The sequence below is a fragment of the Centruroides sculpturatus genome, unplaced genomic scaffold, assembly GCF_000671375.1.
Source record: "Centruroides sculpturatus isolate CEXI.00-Female unplaced genomic scaffold, Cexi_2.0 scaffold1419, whole genome shotgun sequence".
In the NCBI taxonomy this organism is placed as follows: Eukaryota; Metazoa; Arthropoda; class Arachnida; order Scorpiones; family Buthidae; genus Centruroides; species Centruroides sculpturatus.
Genome location: NW_019385703.1, coordinates 29,134 through 49,773, shown reverse-complemented (window position 1 = coordinate 49,773; position 20,640 = coordinate 29,134). Strand labels below are relative to the sequence as shown.

Below are 20,640 nucleotides of genomic sequence, written 5' to 3'. Positions count from 1 at the left end.
TCGACCATGAAAGGGAGCTTGTGAGCAATAAAATAATTTTAAACTAATTTTTAACGATACAATAGCGACGATTATTATTTTAAAAAATTTTTTGTTAGGCTTAACATGGAGGAAAATTCAACGCAAAGTAGGTTAATAGCGATATACTAATATACTAATTACATGGGATATAATAATATACTACACTAATAATAGATTTTTTCATACTTTTCGGTTATCCGACCAACCCCAGTCCCCAATTGAGTCAGATAATCGATGCTCTACTGTAATTCACTTTTAGTTATAGTTTTTTTACAGTGCTCAGTTATAAAGGACTGTATACATCTAACGCAGTAATTATAAAATTTACATACAAAAATATAAGGGGTACTTGAGAAACAACTAATGGGCTAATGGGGTACATAAACAAAAAAGGTTGAGAACCACTGTGATAGAGAATGCTTAATAAAAAAAAAAGGAATTTAAAAATTGGTTTTAAAGAGCGTGTCAATATAAACACTGTACAGACAATTCACTGTATGCACTATATTCAAGCAAAATGCTTTATAAATAATTATACAATAATATTCTTTACAATCAATTGTTTTTATTACTATTTAAATAATAACTTTATGATAATATATATACTTAGTATTGTTATAGTTTGAAATATATCCAATTTCAACAAAGAGAAAACAGAATAAATACAACAAACATTTAATAATTCACTAAAAATTACAAAATTACTATTTAAATTTATAATGCACATAAAAATTTGATCCTATATTAACAATTATTTATAACTTTAATGTTTACATAATTTAGCTTAACTTAATTAAATTCAAAAAATAAATAAACAATTGTTATAATTATTTACTAATCTAAAATTAATTTATGTGTAGAAAAGCTATAATTCAGTATATTCAGATATAGAATAACTAACAATTTGCTTGCATATTAGAGGAATCACACATTCAAATCCTATTATAGGAGTTATTTTTCTAGCTTTTCCTGAATTATCTAATCATAGAAATTATCAAAAAATGATAATATACTTATCAGTAATGCAAATTCTCTGATGAGTTTCGAGTTAATAAGTAAAAAAATAACATTTTTATAATTTATTAAATAAAAACAAATATTTAATATTAACAACAATTAGGTTATTCACGTTACAAGAATAAATATTATTGGAAAATGTTTTTATTTTTAAACTTTTCAATCCATATTATTTTTCAGATTAAAATTATAATTTAATTATATATTTAGAGAACAGTTTAATAATAAAATCATCTATTTAACATGTTAGTTTTTAGGCACAGACAGACAAAAACCATCAGAAATGTATACCATATAGCATCACTCTTTGATAGCACACACTTGTTTCCAATTTTGAAATTACAGAGAAATGTTTTTCAATTAGAAATAATTTTGCTTTTTGGACCAATTCTTAAATATAACATATAAAATAAAAAGGAATATTGTTTTGAATCTTTTCAAAAAAATAAAAATGTTAAGGCTCATTTAGTGACTGATACCACTAAAATATTTTTTGCATCTATGTTAAAAAAAATCAAACTAAACAACTATTGAAAACAGATTTCTTTCTCATTATTATTGAGAATTAATATCACATTTTGAATGAATATCTAGAATAGAATTCTACAAATTACGAAATTACAAAAGCTTACAAGTAAAGATTGAAAAAATGCTTTTAATGGAGTTTGAAAAATAGTAAATTAACTTTTCAGTTAACTTACTAAAATTTGTATTACAAATACAGTGCTCTCAGCCATCGGTGTTTGGCATGGATACTTTTTAAGGGTTCTGTCTGTGTGTCTACTGTGTTTGAAATTTGTCTGCTTTTACTGCCAATCTTTCCATTTCTGTTTTATTACAATTATTGCTTTTTGGATAATGTTTTTTCATATATACAAATCCATTAATCCTTTTTTCTTGTTGCTGTTGTTGATTGTCAATATTCTTCAATTGAGTGTTGTATATACATTTTCCTTAGCTGTCAAAGAAACCAAAAGAAAAAAATATACACAACACTTTTGAAGATTTTTTTAAGCAAAGGAATAATGTTTATGAAAAAGTGTTTACACTTTTTCATAAACAAAAGTGTGTGTTTACACAACCACATACGAAGAATTGGTGACCCCACGTGGGAGGTCTCAATTCTATATTTAGAGGAATTGCTGTTCTACACTACACTGTATTAGTTAGTATAACAAGTGCAAAATGATCAAAAGTACAAAAGGATGCGATAAAATAATCTTATATCGTATTTAATAATTTATTATACCATTTCTTTACAACTTTCACTAAATGAATTCCATCAAAATTGTCAAAACCACTTTATTTCAATAAAGATTTTGGCTGTAAGCTTTTTTAGCTATGATATCAGCTCTTCAAAATCACAGGTTGACAGTTCTGCAAATAGTATTACAAATAGTAATACAAATTTTAAAAAATCAAACATTTTAGCACTTTCTAATATTCTTACAAAAGATTAATTTAATTATATCAATTATACTATTCTTCAAGTTCAATATTTTTATAAAATACTGTAATAGGCAGCTTAAATTTTTTTTAATACAGATTGATGTATAGAAATGTTACGTAAATTTACATACTAGACTATGATATAAGTAAAATGGAATGTCAGTATGAAGTGCTAAATTCATCTGATTTGTGCATCAATATCGATCATGAAGTGAATGAAGTACAGTGGTACCTCGGGATACAAAATTAATCCATTCCGAAACTGAGATCATATCATGAAAATGTCGTAAGGTGAGTCATTTTTCCCCATACGATTACATGTAAAACCACATAATTTGTTCCAACACGAAAAACACACTCAAATTAAAGCTAAGTAGTACATTAAAAAAAAACTATAGTAAAGAAAACACTGAAAATGCGTTTTGTAGTTGTAAATGTATAAATAACCATAATAGAATAATAATTGATAAAAAAAATGTAGTTTTATTTGTACTTTACCTTTGAGGATAGACAACGGTGAAGGTGTAAACTGGTGGCGGAAGAGAGGGAGAAGGGAAATGATACTAAAGCTTAACTTACATAACATAATGTAACAATAACTTAAAAATAACTTAGAAAAGATTAAAAAATTATTGTTGTTTTATATATATATATATTTTTAAATTTTTATTCACTGCTTTTTGCTTTCTTTCCTTCACTTCCACCAGCACTTTCACTGGATAGAGGTCGCTTGCTAAAATATCTATCCAAAGAGGTTTGGCTTTGCCTACTTTTTAAAATGTTTCTAAAATGACTTAGGCAAATGTCATTACTCCGATCAGCAATACGGCCAGTGTGAACCTTTTCGGGATGTTTCTTTTCAATAAAATCAGTCACTTTCTGATAATACCTCAAGATTTCCTTTATCGAGCGAGATCCTTCCACGACGAAGCAAAGATGCGGACTGAGACCGATGAACAGAAGTGAATAAAAAATGGCGCTGTGAACTAATGTAATGTCGTATGGTGAGTTTTTGTTCATATCGTGGAGCAAAAATATGTTCGAATTTCATGTCGTATCCTGAAAATTTCGTATGCTGGGGCATTCATATCCTGAGGTACCACTGTACCGAATTACTTAACTTGAAATTTTTTATCAAATAAATACTTAATGTTCAAAAAACTTTTCTAGAGAACAGTTAAAAAACAAAATTCTTCTTTTGTAATTTTCTGAATTAATGTTTAAAAACATTTACAAATTCAAGGAAGAATAGTTTAGTGATATTAAATGAAAATTAGATAAAAGTGTTAATCTATATTAGTATTATATTGTGCAAAAACATGTATATTTTTCATCTTACATGGAGGACACATTAACATTGACTTGAATCTTTATGAAAACCTGAGAGCATTAGAAAAAGTTAATTTAAAAATGCTTTTTTTTATATAAAAAAGAAACTCTTGTTTGAAAAAATAATTTTTTCTAAAAACTGATTTAAATCTTTATTATTATTATTTGAACTATATAAGAAAGCATATACAGTAAAACCCTGTTTAATGCTGATTTGATATAGAGTGGTTTGCTCCAAGCCTAAAAAAAACGCTCAAAATTTACACTGATTCAAATTATCGTGATATTTCATTGACTTGTATATAATATGATTATTCACAAATACAAACCAATCAGCAAAAGGTGGCAATTCGTCATAGTGTTGTACATCCCATAAATCTATGTTTGTTTTGTGCAATTTTTGAAAAAAATATAATATTATGGATGCCATAGGAAATGTTGACTTTGCTTGGAAAGAAATAACTGATGCATGAATGAAGTGTGAAAGAAGTTATGATTGAAGATATCCAAGAATTCTCAACGAGAAGAGCCTATCGCTATATTGTTAAGATGACCAAACTCAATCTAATCGATATAGCAAGACTAAGGGATATAGACAAGCAGGATATTGAGGAGTTACAGCAGGTTTCTGGTGCGAGCCTTTCCAACGACGATCTTCAAGAACTGGCAAAACATGGAATTCCTGTGGAACTGGAAAATGGAGATTCTGAAAATGAAGAACCCAAAAAATTTCTCTACAGATTTCCTTTGTAAAAGTTTGGTAATAACAACTGAAATCATTCATCAAATTGTAGCAAATGATCCAGATTTTGAAAAGAGTGCAAAAGCAAAACAAAGTGTTTTGGATACAATCTTCTGTTACCAACATTTGCTTAAGGAAAGAAAAAAAAAGCAACAAATGAAACTACACAACTTTATTGCGAAAAACAAGAATTTTAGAAAAGCCAGGACCTTCATCAAAAAAATAAACTTTACATTTTTGTGTGCATGTTTATGTTATTTAACTAATTTTTATATTAATTTGCATAATAATATAACAAAGTAAAATCTGTTTATTTTCGGTTGTGTGTCCCCCTTTCCCTATTTACTCTATGTTAAAATGACCTCATTTAACGCTGTTTCATTTAGCGCTTTGTCATCTAGGAATGCATCCCCATGTTAAGTGGGATCTTACTGTATATTTATATATAACATAACACTAAAAAATTCCGAACTACTGGAAGAAAAAAAAATCAGCCCAGAGCAGGACTCGAACCCACAACTCCTGCTTACCATGCAGATGCATTGCCAGTTACACTATCCAGACCTCCAGTTTCATCTCCTCTTCCAGTATATATAAGCTTATGTTATAACTATCGACAGTCATTACAACACCAATGGTTATAATGTGGGTTGGGGATGCATTCAGTGCCCACATCCTGTAAACATCTTCCAAGGCACTCAACCGGCGTTGTAATGACCATCGATGGTTATAATGTAAGCTTATAGTTTTTAATTACCATAATACATAAATATATCACTATTTAATTATTTTGTATTATGAAACATAGGTATTTTTATAATAATTAAATAAAATATAATAATAAATTTAATATTTTTGTACTTAAGTATATGTACTGTACATCTTGACAATGTATTATATATCAAACAGAATGTTTAAAGTTTATGATGATTGTGAAACATCAATTAAAACATTAGAATTGTTGTTAAACTATTAAATTCTATTTATAGATTTTAAACATTTATTCAAATGTTTGTACCAAAATTTCTAGTATGAAAACTTTTTATCTGTTTATTTTGTCAAAGATCTACAGAACTGAAGGAGAAAGCCTATCCATTTCATACATGACATCACTCATCAGATGGCACTGTGTTGCCTGTGCAATGACCTGTTTATTTACATCATATTTCAGACTTATTCATTCTCAACAGCAGTTAATTTGTATAAATTGCTTCCCTCTGGCAAATATGGACATATTTAAGAGAGTAAAACAAAAATGTTACATGATTTACGTGATATTAATAAAATGTCACTTTTTATTAGTTTTTAATTACCATAATACATAAATATATCACTATTTAATTATTTTGTATTATGAAACATAGGTATTTTTATAATAATTAAATAAAATATAATAATAAATTTAATATTTTTGTACTTAAGTATATGTACTGTACATCTTGACAATGTATTATATATCAAACAGAATGTTTAAAGTTTATGATGATTGTGAAACATCAATTAAAACATTAGAATTGTTGTTAAACTATTAAATTCTATTTATAGATTTTAAACATTTATTCAAATGTTTGTACCAAAATTTCTAGTATGAAAACTTTTTATCTGTTTATTTTGTCAAAGATCTACAGAACTGAAGGAGAAAGCCTATCCATTTCATACATGACATCACTCATCAGATGGCACTGTGTTGCCTGTGCAATGACCTGTTTATTTACATCATATTTCAGACTTATTCATTCTCAACAGCAGTTAATTTGTATAAATTGCTTCCCTCTGGCAAATATGGACATATTTAAGAGAGTAAAACAAAAATGTTACATGATTTACGTGATATTAATAAAATGTCACTTTTTATTAATAACTTAGCATTTGTAGATATGAAAAGAATTCTAGGTATTATATTCAGAGATTTTACAGCAAAAATTTTTGTTTTCTATATTCATGAGTAGAAAAACATTTACAGCTGCATTCTTATAATTAAATTTTCAGTAAAACCATTAAAGAGATTTTTGCATATATATTAGAATTAGAAACTTCATAAATTACAATAAAAAGCTCAAGTTAATTGTAAGAACTATACAGATGCAAAATCTATCAACTTTCTTTCAATGCAATATCTATCTATATTTTATACTAATAAATTAATATATTATCTTAACATTCCTTTCCATACCAGTTTGCCTAGAACATTATCTTGGAAAGTACAGAAAATGAACAGAAACAAGTAAACAAGCATACAAGCATACAAGCACACATGTACTACTCCCCATAACAGTGATGGGTAACAGTTGTAATGTAATCAATTGATAGCTATATCGAATGGGGACAAAAAGCATTCAATATTCTATCAAATATTTAATGAATTATTCACAATACTATTGAATATTTTAAAACAAAAATATAACAAAACATACACTTTATTGCACTTTTAATATACTATTTACTAAAGTCATATTGAACTGATTTTTTTCCTATCTTTGCATGTAAAGTCACTACACAAAATGAGTCTCTCTACTCTTTTTGGCTGCAAGCGACTTTTTTAATTGTATTTGAAACTTCGGAGAAAAGCCCTCTTGCTGGGTACCAGTGTTCTAACCAAACATAAGTACTTCACCATGAATTTATATAACTCCAGACTAATGAATTCATATTTCTCCCAAAAATCTTAATAGATAGTCTTTTCTCTTTTTTTGATCAGTGAATGCAAACACTGCCAAAGAGATGAGTTACGTCCTCCTTTCCTACTAGAACTGTGCCTCAGGTGCACTTAATGATCCTAGTTGATAGTCTACACAAACAGTATCAATAGTATCATTCTATTAAATTATTTGATATTTCATAGTTCACCAAAGATATTCAACAGTATTGTAATTATTACAATACTATCATCTATCATTAATCTATATAATTTAATAATTTAGTATCTCCACATATAAGCATAGGTTCCACATAAATGTCATACTCACTGTGAATTTACAATAATTTTAAGCTGAAGACATTATCATTTACTAAAGAATCAATTATAAACTTTTTGCATACAAATATATATTCTGTACTTTTATACAGAATTCAAGTTGTCGTCATTTAATGCAGTGCCCATTACAAAAGAAGCAAGCGAAAACTAAGCTTGACCCATTTGCCAATCTAATTTTCATCCATTATGGAAATTCCAGATTAATATGTTTAGCCAGCTTGGATAAGGGACAGAAAGAACATCCACTCAAATTATCCATGATAAAGTATGAGGATCTAGACTGGATTTAAATATGGATCCCATAGTTAAGCCCATGCCTTATTGTATGACATACAACTTCAATTCAAATTGCTAAAACAAATGAATTTGTAACAACTATTATAATATATATACACACACAAATTAAAACATCAAGCAATGAAATCAACCAAAACATAAATAATTTTCTTTAAACAAGAAATAATTAATTTATTAAGTGAAATTCCAACTTATATTTATATATAACATAACACTAAAATCATCCACAATCCCTCTCAATACAAACCAACCAATAGGAATAAAGTAGATATCTAGAAACACAGAAAATTATTTTAAATGTTTATGATGAACGATCTTTAAATATTAATTAACGTGATTGGTTGAAAATAATTTTAAAAAATATTTAATTAATTATTTAGATTTAATTTTATTATTATTATTATTTTTTAAATTAATATATTTACCTTGATGGACGGCGACGTTACATCCTTGCCCATCACAATAAACTAATGGATTTTCTGCCCAACCACGTTCATCTGAACATACACAACATCCACCAACCATTTCCTTCATACTGGTTCGCTCCTGCGTTTGCAATTGGCGACGGATTGTCATTCAGTAAAAATATTTAAACTTTTTTAAAGTATCAATACATATTTCTTCGACATTCTTCGTTTACTCCCGATCGAGACAAAACCTATTATAATACGCATGCTCGGTAATAGTACAGCCTTTCCACTTCCGTATTTGTGTCGTCACATCCGGTGATTTTTCAAAATGGCGCCGTACATGAAGTTTATGTGGTTGATTTTATTGATGTTTTTTCGTGTTATTTTTTGTTGGAATTCCGAAGATTTTGAGTTATTTGATTTAGTTGAAGAAGTTAATACTAATTTTTACGAATTGCTTAAATTAGATCAGGTTTGTAGTTATAATATATGAGTCATTTAACGTAATTAATACGTTATGTTAACAAATCTTTGTTTATATTTTGAATTATCAGTTTTAATGTTATGTAAATGCATAAGATTTGCATTTTTATGCATTGAAAATGTAAGCCTTTAATTAAATTATTATAATTTATAATACTTCTTAATACGATATTTCGTAGTGGTCTTGACAGATTATGATTCTGTAAAATGTAAAATAAACAGAATAAAATAAAACTTTTTTAATATTAAATATATATATATAATTAAAAATATAAAGCAATCATAATGAGAAATATCAAATTCATACTAAATTATTACATGGTATGAGCATATTTCCTTATGTACCTTGGCATATCAAGATCTACAACTAATAGAAATTTCAAAGCTGTTAGTATATCGTGCAAAAATTAATTGTAGAATATGCAAAGTTTGGATTCATTTATAATTGATTTATCTTATATTAATTAGAGAAGAAAGAGAAAGAGGGAAAAGCACTACTTTAAATAATCATACATAATTCAGTATTATGTTACAATTTATCGGTGAAAGTTCTTATATCATATTTTCTTCATATATAATATATATAAATAATGCATACATCTGCCAATAATAATTGATTACAACAAATAAACTATAAAAAAAAGTTTTCCAAATATTCTACCTTTAATGTCTGCATATTTATGAAGGAGAAATTATATCAATCAAACCAAATTATCTTCTATTCTGTAGTATACAACAATGCAAGTTAAATGCCATACTAGCTGTATGTGCCAGGCATTGTTTGGGCTTTTGAGTGGTGAAGATTGGTGATGTTGAATTGGAAGAGAGTGATAAAAACAATGTCTTAGTAACTAAAATGTATATTTATTAACCTAAGTATTTACAATAATGAAACTGCAAGACAAAAAATTGCTTGGACTAAAATTAACAGGTGGGTCCCCAACATGTTTGTCCCACAGAATTAACATTGCACTGAACATTTGCCACTCTGCCATGCCTGAACTATTACACCTTTCTCAAATTTCTCTTCAGCAGCATCATCTACAGGGTAAGAGCTTTAATTTCATATATGAACCATACTTTTAGCCCCAGCCATTTATCACATTTAAGTAAGTTGGACAAACTGAAACACTCAATTAATATATAGGTAACATACAGCACTAATGTGTTGTACTGTACATACATTATATGGCATTGCATCTGGTGTTTCTGTATTAAATATGGAAGTGAACTGTCAAATTTATTAAGTCGTTAAATCATTTTGAATTACATTATTAAATTGAATTAATTTAATAAATAAGATCTAACTGGAGAATAATAAACAGAAATAAATAGATTACCTTGTAACTCCAGCAGTAGATTTAAGAAATCATAATGTTTTTGACCTAATATGATAGGCCTTCTTAAATGGTGTAATATGAATTACACCATTTAAAAAAAAAAAAAAAAAAAAAACATAAGAATATTGAATTCAATAGAAATATTGGGTTGTTCAGAAAGTAATTTCGTTTTTTTTTCCATGGAAAAAAAAACAATATTTTCATAATAAATAAATATATCGATTATTTTGGTCAAATACCTGTTGTCATCGTTTCTGGTAGTAGCATGATTTCACATTCATAAAAGTTTTGATCATTGCTTACAAAAAACTCATCCAAGTGATTTTTGACATTGTCATTTCAAGTAAATGTCTTACAGAAAAAAAATTTGTATAGACCGGAACAAGTAATAATCTGAGTGTGCTCGATCTGGCGAATATGGTTGGTGTGATAGCACGTCCCATTTAAGTTATAACAGTTTCTGACGAGTTACCAAACTTGTGTGAAATTTGACATTATCGTGGTTTTGTTATACCTGTTTTGTTGATCAATTCTGGCCACCTTTTCTGTTTGATGATATTACTCAGTTTGTTTACTTGATGGCAGTACACTTTCGAATCAATTGTTAAATTGTCCAGTAAAAGCTCCAAAAAAAAAAATTTTCTTAAAATCCACCCAAAGAGAGCATCTCTCTTTAAGAACATGTGGAACCCATATATTGAGCTTTGAAACAAAGCCAATTTGTTTCAAGTAATCATAAACAGTTCAATTTGACAAATTTAATCTCTTAGTGATTTCACATGTTGTTATTCGGCAGTTTGCTTCAATCAGTACCTTTATTTTGTTTTCATTGGCTTCAACTGGCCATCCAGAAAGTGATGCATCTTCAATATTGAAATTGCCAGAACGAAGTTTTGTAAACCAGTTTCGGCACTGTTGTTCTGTCAATACATTTTCTCCATACACTGCTTGAACAGCATTCTTACCTTTTTGGTGATAAAAGAGCAAAATATGCCAAAAATGCTGCTTTCGATCTTCCATATTTGATAGGACACAAAAAATAAACAATCGCACAAAATCAAACAAAATTTTTTACAAATAAGCCTTAAAATGCTAGCTGTCAAAATATATAGTGATAATACAGTTTAGAATGAAAATGGTGGGAAAAATATGACTAATCCGACTAGTGGTAAAAAAAAACGAAATTACTTTCTGAAGAACTCAATAATTTAAAAATTAAGGTGTTCTAAAGAGAACACAGTTATAGAGTGGAAAAAATTAACAATTAATAATTACAACTAAATATAAAAATAATAATGAAGTTAAATATAAACAAAAATAATTAGAGGACAAAGTCCAGGTTATATTTCATATAAGAACGTCCATGCTGTAGGTAAGGTGTCTGCATTCATATGGTTGATACAAAGTAGTTTTTGGTTGGCTTTAAAAATTTCCAACATTTCTAAGAACCTAATAGTGTTAGAGTTTGTAGGTGGTCTAATGATTCTTGTCCTATTCCATTTTATTTGTATACATATCTTGTTTGGCAACATAAGCCACTAAGGTGTTGGAATTGAGATGCTTTTCTACTGTGTATTATGCAACTTAATTCTTTTTGCCAAGGTATGTCTGGTAGCTCCCACATATGTTGGATTTGTGTCAAAACACTGATCCTCAATTGGAATTGTGTAAACAGTGGAGGATTTATTAAGGATGATAGGGTCCTTGTCATTATGTAAGATTCCAAAGGCCATCGGATTACAGTTATGTACAATGTTTAATTGCTCATATCAGCTAGTTCTTTATGTATTCGTCTAAATGTGGGAAAATAAGGCAATGCAATTCTCCTCTTAGATATCAGTTGGGAAGATATAGCTCTTGTGTTTTTAAAGGTGCTAATTAATTTATGAATCAAAGTTGTAGGAAATCCATGTTGTTCAGCAATTCTTTCAATATAATCCAGTTCAAGGTAAGTGTCAATTATATTAGAGCAATGGAGTAGGCCCATTGTATTAAGCACCTGGGAGCTTTACGGATGAGTGGATTGCAGGAATTTGTAAGTATAAAAATTGATTGGTTTGTGCGCTTACAGTAAATATTGGTGTGGATTCCATTGTCTTTACAGATGATAGGTATATCTAAAAAATGGACCAAATTGTCACTTTCTTGCTCACGCTTAGGAGACCATAAGGATTGTTGTTGAGTTTGTTTAGAAACAGATTCAGGTACAGTTTTTTTGCACCACAAAATAAAAATATTATATACATACCTAGCATAAACTACAATTTGATGTAGAAACATTGGTAGAATCTTTTTTTCCAATCAGTGAACGATAAGTTCACAATGATCCTGGAGGTGGGGCTGCTCATGGGAACACCTCTCCCCTGTACATAAATGGTGTTATCAAATGAGAAAAAGGAAGTGTAAAATACCATATGGGCCAGTTCCAAAATATGTTTGCATTATTTGGTGGCATGTTCCTTGTTGGTAAGTAGGAAGTACCTTAGAGTGCAGAAACACAGAGATAGTTTAATAGATAGGTAGAGAGGCTGGAAGTCCATTTCTATTGTGTACTCATCATCCACCAACGCTATGTTTTTAAGACTGTCCAACAACTGTATCAAATTGTTAATGGTGAATGGATAATGTGCTGTTACATTGTTGTAAAATGTGACAATTTGCTTTTTCAAGTAAGAACGTGGAAAAGGAGCATTTTTCAACCACTGGCTGTAATTGGGTTCTGGGCTTACATGTTTTAGTGAAGGTGAAGATGCATGGAACCTGGAGTGCAGAGATGAATGAATTATGCATATAGAGGACCTTTGCTAAAGGAGTGTTGGTGAATCTTTTAACCCTTTGTTGGAAAGAATTCAAGTAATTTGTTGGTACAATTTGACACTCGGTATTTTCAACATACTCTTTCAATTTTTGTTTGCAGGTGGATGGTTGAAAAACTGGAGGAAGTGTCAAAAAAATTAAAATTTACACCTTAAACTCCAGCAATATAAGTTTTTAATAAAAAAACATAGAACCCCAATTATCCAAATGTATTTCTGCATGTTATGTTCTATTAAGTAAAAGTCACATGTTCTTACATTTTTGAAACATGTCCTTATTTGCTTATAAGAGGATGGTCATATGTGGGACCAACTTGTTTTGGTTATAAAGCTGCATGAATGCAAATATAGTGTTATAGTAACTACTCAGTGACATCTCTATGGTAACCATTATAACCAAGTAAAAAAATTATTATGATATTATAAAAGTTGTTTAACTTTTATATCAGAAAAATTTTTTATAGATTAAAGATAGTGAGTTTTTAGGTATTTTGTGAAATATATTGCTGATTTTACTCCATCTATAAGAGCATGCTCTTACATGTCAGAGATAGGGTATAAGATAGGAAGAAAAATCAGCATTATGTATCAGAAGTTAGAATGTGTCATCAGACATGAGACAGCAATAGTGATGCAACATCAATTTGTTTAGAAGACAAAGAATTATGATGAGTTGTGGATAGCTTGACCTCAGTATAGGCTGCTAGACTTTCTTACTTTCCACAATCTCTTTTAATTGAGTAAGACAAAAAAAGGATGGGAATATTGAGGAGAGGAAAGATGATTCTGAGTTGTTAAGATATGATCTGACAAAACTTGAGCTGAAGTAACACTGCATCAAGGAGAAGTCTTTTGGAGTTTGACAGAAAAAAGACTGTAGTATTACTAGTAGAATGAATATTTAATTGGGTTCCAGAAATGTGTGTAGGAGTCAATCTTGATGAGAGCAAGGATAATATAGACATTTGAAAGGATAATACAGTAGGTGGTCGGTTAACAAACAATTCGGACTGCAAACAAATCGGACAACAAACACATGTTCAGATATGAACACCTCAGAACAAACACAACAAGAAGCAATGTAAAATAGTGAATACCGATTGGTCTTCCCTTGTCTCCAGGTGACAGTGCAAAACGTTTTGGAGCTTGGGAGACATTGATGTTGACGCTCAACCCAATACCAATCGGATAATATTTCTTTGAACTTTGAAACTCTCCCTTGTAATTCTAGTATTTTGTTTACCTTTCTGACAAATAATTTTTTTAAAGTCTTTGCGAGACTGTCAGGCAGACACTCTTTAAGTTTTGTGTCGGTTTTTACTTTTGAAAGGCAATAGTTTAACTGTCCCATTGGATATTCATTAATGTTTTAACACCAAATTTCAAATTTCATCCAGGCCTCACATTTGCATAATTTTTTTGTGTGCTGGTTGATTTCTGTTCTCTGAATTTTTGTAAATGCTTTTTTGAATTTTTTATGTAAAAAAGAAACTGATAGTATTATGGAGCCTAAAAAGAGTGGTGTGTCAAAAACTGTGCTCACCATAGAAACAAGCAAGAGTTATATAATAGCCAAGGTAGAGAGTGGGCAGATGTCTGATGTTGCTAGGCAGTATGACTTGAACACACTGTCTACAGTAGGTACAATCTTAGCTAAGAAAGATATAATTAAGAAGACTCAAGCAGCTAAAGGAGTAATGAAAATCACATCTGAGAAATAAAGAACATTGAAGAATTCATAATGAACCTAGAAGGACACCTGTCTCTGAAGGACACCTGCCGACTTACCGGCGCACTCCCCACTCAAATTTTTGCCCTCCTAGCCATCCGACAAGCCGAGAACGGGTTTTACCAACCTGTTGCAAAGTAAGTGGTCATTTGGGATGAGCCCAATGGCCCACTGCTAATCTCACAATATAAATAATAACTCAAAGTCTGAGAACTATAGATTAAACCACCAAACGATCGCCTTAATATCGAGCTGTAATATGACGATGGAGTCGTCCCCAGTCAGTGCAGGATCGACGTAAAGAATTTAAACTTGCCAAATGGTAATTCCAAAAACGCACGCTCTACAATCTTCTGAGATTCGATTGCGCATGTCCATTTGTTCTTTATAATGCCGCCGCTATCCATGCTGATGCTATTTTATTTGCTTCTTGAAAATTTATATTTTGCCCTTTTTCCCTGTATTTATAAATGTGCCAGGCCTCTGCATATTTTAGATGTCGTTTATTATCAATCTTTTGTATAATATCCGCCTTGCTCCATTCGACTGCAATCTCTGTAGGATCTGCGATCGCATAATTAGCCAAAGCCGTGATTGGTTGTTTAAATTTTATATTCTTTTCGTGCTCCTTCAATCTTTCTCTTAGTGATCTCTTTGTGGCTCCTATATAATATAGCTCCTTCTTTAGCCTTTTATCATTCTTACATTCCCTGTTGAAATTTCATTATACATTTAAATTAAATTCATTTTAATTTATACTTAAATTATTAATTATATGAAAACTACAAATTTTATTAAAAAGATTTTTTTTATTAATATGCCAAACAATTGCTTGGTTAAATCATTTGGCATAATTCTAAAAATATCGGGCTTTGAGATGTTTAAATATGATTTTTATTTATGTTTTTATATTTTGTTAAGAATGGCTCAAAATCTATATCCTTTGAAAAANCCGCTATCCATGCTGATGCTATTTTATTTGCTTCTTGAAAATTTATATTTTGCCCTTTTTCCCTGTATTTATAAATGTGCCAGGCCTCTGCATATTTTAGATGTCGTTTATTATCAATCTTTTGTATAATATCCGCCTTGCTCCATTCGACTGCAATCTCTGTAGGATCTGCGATCGCATAATTAGCCAAAGCCGTGATTGGTTGTTTAAATTTTATATTCTTTTCGTGCTCCTTCAATCTTTCTCTTAGTGATCTCTTTGTGGCTCCTATATAATATAGCTCCTTCTTTAGCCTTTTATCATTCTTACATTCCCTGTTGAAATTTCATTATACATTTAAATTAAATTCATTTTAATTTATACTTAAATTATTAATTATATGAAAACTACAAATTTTATTAAAAAGATTTTTTTTATTAATATGCCAAACAATTGCTTGGTTAAATCATTTGGCATAATTCTAAAAATATCGGGCTTTGAGATGTTTATATATGATTTTTATTTATGTTTTTATATTTTGTTAAGAATGGCTCAAAATCTATATCCTTTGAAAAAATCCTACTCCAGTTTTCTAGTCAAATGAAGGAAGCCTCAATTGGATCTCCTGTAGCTGGTGAATTCATAAGCTAAAGAGTTAAAAAAAGGGGGAGCTTTGTTTTTGGGGTCAAGAACAGATTAATCCGTTTTAAATCGTTTCTTATGGGAAAATTTGTTTTGGTTTTAGAACAAATCAGTTTTTGAACAACTTTTAGGATAAATTCCCAACAACCTTTAAATGACCAGTAAAATATTTAAAAGTACTACAAACATAAAGGTTGTACAAAAAGTACTACTAATATTTTACTGGTCATTTAAAGGTTGTTGGGAGTTTATTGTATATTATGGTGTGAAATCCACGATTTTTACGCTGATGTTGGAAAAATCTTTGTAAACAACTCCGAGGAGAAACTCGCTCTTGGTGAGAAGTATATTGGAGGTCACCAATTGTTTTCACATTAAAGTGGGAAAGTTGACACTTAGTTGATCGGAATGCACCATAAGTGTCAACAGAAGTCGATCACGTGACTCATTTCCCACGAATAACATATAAAAGCTCGAGTCCTCGGAAGCTCCGGGCGATCCCTCGGAAGTTATACTTGATAGATGTGCCATATTTGTCTCCATACTCCGGACCGAAAGGACATACGACCAACCACAGCCATTTGAACTTCCATCGCCATTAACGAACATATTCAACAAACGCATATTAGACATATCCGCATAGAGGTATTTGTACTTTTACAGCTTTATAAACTCTCTCTCAGACTAGCCAGGAAAGCTATTAGAGCATCCCTTTTGTATAGTGAACTTATTTAATCGCATTTAACCTATGTATCCTAGCTTAGTTATATAAATAAATGCTTGTTTAGTNTTTTGTAAATGCTTTTTTGAATTTTTTATGTAAAAAAGAAACTGATAGTATTATGGAGCCTAAAAAGAGTGGTGTGTCAAAAACTGTGCTCACCATAGAAACAAGCAAGAGTTATATAATAGCCAAGGTAGAGAGTGGGCAGATGTCTGATGTTGCTAGGCAGTATGACTTGAACACACTGTCTACAGTAGGTACAATCTTAGCTAAGAAAGATATAATTAAGAAGACTCAAGCAGCTAAAGGAGTAATGAAAATCACATCTGAGAAATAAAGAACATTGAAGAATTCATAATGAACCTAGAAGGACACCTGTCTCTGAAGGACACCTGCCGACTTACCGGCGCACTCCCCACTCAAATTTTTGCCCTCCTAGCCATCCGACAAGCCGAGAACGGGTTTTACCAACCTGTTGCAAAGTAAGTGGTCATTTGGGATGAGCCCAATGGCCCACTGCTAATCTCACAATATAAATAATAACTCAAAGTCTGAGAACTATAGATTAAACCACCAAACGATCACCTTAATATCGAGCTGTAATATGACGATGGAGTCGTCCCCAGTCAGTGATGTATTTAACCAAGTAAGGTTATATCTAATCTAATATACTTCTGGAAGCGAAGACTCGCTCGGGGTCCGCGTGGCGTAACTGGCAAGCGCACCGCACGGCAAGCAGAGGTTGCGGGTTCAAGCCCCATCCCAGGCCAGTTCTTTTATTCCAGAAGATTCTAAATTTATTTAATAATTTATTTATTTATTTATAATTATTAATTTACGTAAGAGATGGCGCCTAACGACTACCTCTATTGTCAAATTACTTTATGCTAATCATTTAATTAGCCATATTATAGCCTGATATTAAGGCAATTGTTTGGTGGTTTAATTGTATATTATACCAGTACCTATAAATGAGTGTGGTTAACCCAGGGGTGGCCAACAGTTTTTGCCCCCTGGCTGAAGTGGAAAGAAAACTTTTTCTACGGGCTGAACCACAGGCTGCCCTAGGAAGATTTTGAGGTGGTGTGAGATCCCATTGTGGTGTCACCCTGTAGATACTGAATTGTAGATAGAGATTACAGATACATTTTTCACATTACATGCTTTATCAACACTTTACGCTGTACTTACGAGATTTGTAATGGAGAGTTAACTCCAAACGCACAGTGAGTTGTTGATTTATTTTTTTTTATTTTTTAGGAATCAGAATTTTTCATTGAGCTATTCGGACTTGAGTAGCTAATATTGAAAGATTGATTGCGGGCCACATAATTCATTAGATGGGCTGTATGTTGGCCATGCCTGGGTACAACTTTTAGGTATACAACTTTTAGGAACGAATTAAATACAAAAGCTTAGGTTTGAATGTACATTTGTTTCTCTCTGAAATTTTGTGTAATTGTTGTCTAACAATCAAATGTTTAGTGACAATGTGCAGAAGTTTCTGTGAAGTTATGTTTTGTCTATTTTTATGATTTCAAAGGTATTTCTAAGCAGGTCAATAGTTTAATTTTTATGCTATAAATTCAATACCAAGGTATGATTTATTTATGCTTGCAATAGAATTGTGAGAATACGACCGGCATATTGCCCTCTTATCATCAGATCGGTAGGATCCGCTTACTCTGTCGGTGGATGGCTATATAGGAGAGAGTAAAAATACAAGTGGGGAGGGAAGACACAGGTAAGTTCAATCAGGGTCCATATAAATTGAATGAGTAGACACGAGCATTTACAAAAACACATAGATTTAATAGATATACAACTACTAACAAAATAAACTACAAACTAAATAAATGGGATTCACCTCTAAATGATGAGAGAGAGTTTACAATAATCTATAAAGAATACCTCTGGCTGATGCAATCTAACTGAGATAATATATGGAGAAGTCTTTCTGATATGGAGACAACATAGGGTTGTAGAGTAGTGAGACAGGACTTCAATGCCTGACCACTTTGGCTATGCAGGAATCTTCATAATCTTCATATGGTTGTCATCTTCTATGTCTCTTCTGCTCGGGTCGTCTTCCTCTATGGCAATCTTGGATTATCATCGGCTGCCTCAAATAAGGGAATTTACCCTTTTTATAGAAAAATTCTCCAATCACACTTTTTAATTTGTATCATCTGACAGGATGATGTCTAACAGGACGTTCCACCTGACTCAGATGACAGATGTTCTGTGGAGATGTGTGATAAGATCTTATAAAAAAGAAGTTTTACTTTCCTTCAATCTAGGGCTTTTCCAAATAAGATGACATGTGTGTCATTTTTAATGTTAATTATTACTTTAAATTATTATTTTAGCAAAATTTTTTACTCATAAAACAATCTCAAATCTGCACAGAATAATCTTCAATTGTTATTATTTTTTGTGTATTTTTGGTATTTTATGATTATCCATACAACCAATATATTGTGGTTGTGTTTTTTTTTTACACATGGATTCAATTAGAGGTAGAAAAATATTGCAATTGTTGACTAAATTGGACGATGAAAGAGTTGAAGACCAGTTCAGAATAGAATCAAACTCCAAACAATAAAGTAACTTGGAAGAAGAGGTTAATACACAGACTGAATGAAGTGAACAAGACACTTTATTGTCTCCTGATATGGTAGTCAATATTGTTTGTCGAAAGCACAACTGAAGATTCATTATTGACTCTGACGATGATGCTTTGAAGCTATCTGAGCATCAGCAACCACATTCACGACACTATCCATTCCACATACTCCATCCTGGTAAAAATTATATACGTGGCAAAGATAAACACAACTGGTCCACTAATCCACAGTTGCTCATAATATTGTTTTCTTTATACCTGTCTTATCAATCAAGTTAGAGATAATTTAAACTTGCAATATTTAATCCATTTCTTTGTTTCTGATGAAATGGACTCAGTTACCCATATGTCACCCAAAATAATTCCACGTTCAAATTGGCCAATGTAAAAAGCTAATGGGCAATGCTTTTGCATCAATAATTAAAGAAAATTATGTAGCAGCATTCATCATGCAGAAAAAATTATGGAAAAATATAGGGAATCCACAACATTGTGGAACAACTTGTAATTAATGTCACTGAGTGAATCTTTTGAAAGCAAAGATGATGATCCCATTTTACTGTCAGATTGATGTCATGAAAAGTAAAAGATCCTTTTCAGGACCAAAAACTACTGGTAAAGAGAAGCCAAGTCAAACTTATATAAAACAATTATTATCTATATATATAAAAATGAATGTATGTGTGTCTGTCCTTCATGCATTACCACACTGTTTATTCGATTGCCATGAAACTTTGGGAAGTTGTTTAATATACTCCCGCGAAGGCTTGTGGCATAGTACGATTGCCATGAAACTTTGGAAAGTTTTTTAATTTTTTAATACACTCCCGCAAAGTACATTTTTTCCTACGATAGATGGCGCGCGTTTACACGTGCATTCGAGTAGTGTGTTCGATCGATTTCAAATTGTGAAGACCATTTCCCCCTTTCAAAAAATATCTCTATACATGCATTTGTTATTTACGATATTTGTAATAATTTTTGTTTAATCACTTTATTTCAACTTTTTTTTGCTAATTATGTATTCGCTCGAACTTCGTTAAAACCTTAACTGTACCCCGAACAACAACCGAAGTTGTAGGAAGAAATTCGCGTATTTTACCGATCTAG

At 30.8% G+C, this 20,640-nt stretch overlaps 2 protein-coding genes across 5 annotated transcripts in view; one reads left to right on the top strand and one right to left on the bottom strand.

Moving 5' to 3' along the window:
* Window positions 1–8,481, bottom strand: part of LOC111641354 (protein AF-10-like) — a 91,138-nt gene extending 82,657 nt beyond the window's left edge. For 2 of the 4 annotated variants that reach the window (XM_023387489.1, XM_023387490.1), the window contains exon 1: window positions 8,255–8,481. In XM_023387489.1, the coding sequence (XP_023243257.1) occupies window positions 8,255–8,405 (151 nt within the window). In that variant the 5' untranslated portion in view covers window positions 8,406–8,481. Of the gene's footprint in view, window positions 1–2,985; window positions 3,004–8,254 lie in introns of those variants that run through there. The other 2 variants (XM_023387494.1, XM_023387495.1) reach the window with 2 other exon arrangements.
* Window positions 8,482–8,567: 86 nt separating this feature from the next.
* The window catches only part of LOC111641353 (dnaJ homolog subfamily C member 1-like), a 39,668-nt gene continuing 27,595 nt past the window's right edge, over window positions 8,568–20,640 (top strand). Inside the window, exon 1 of the mRNA XM_023387488.1 lies at window positions 8,568–8,711. Within this exon, the coding sequence (XP_023243256.1) occupies window positions 8,568–8,711 (144 nt within the window). The remainder of the gene's footprint in view (window positions 8,712–20,640) is intronic.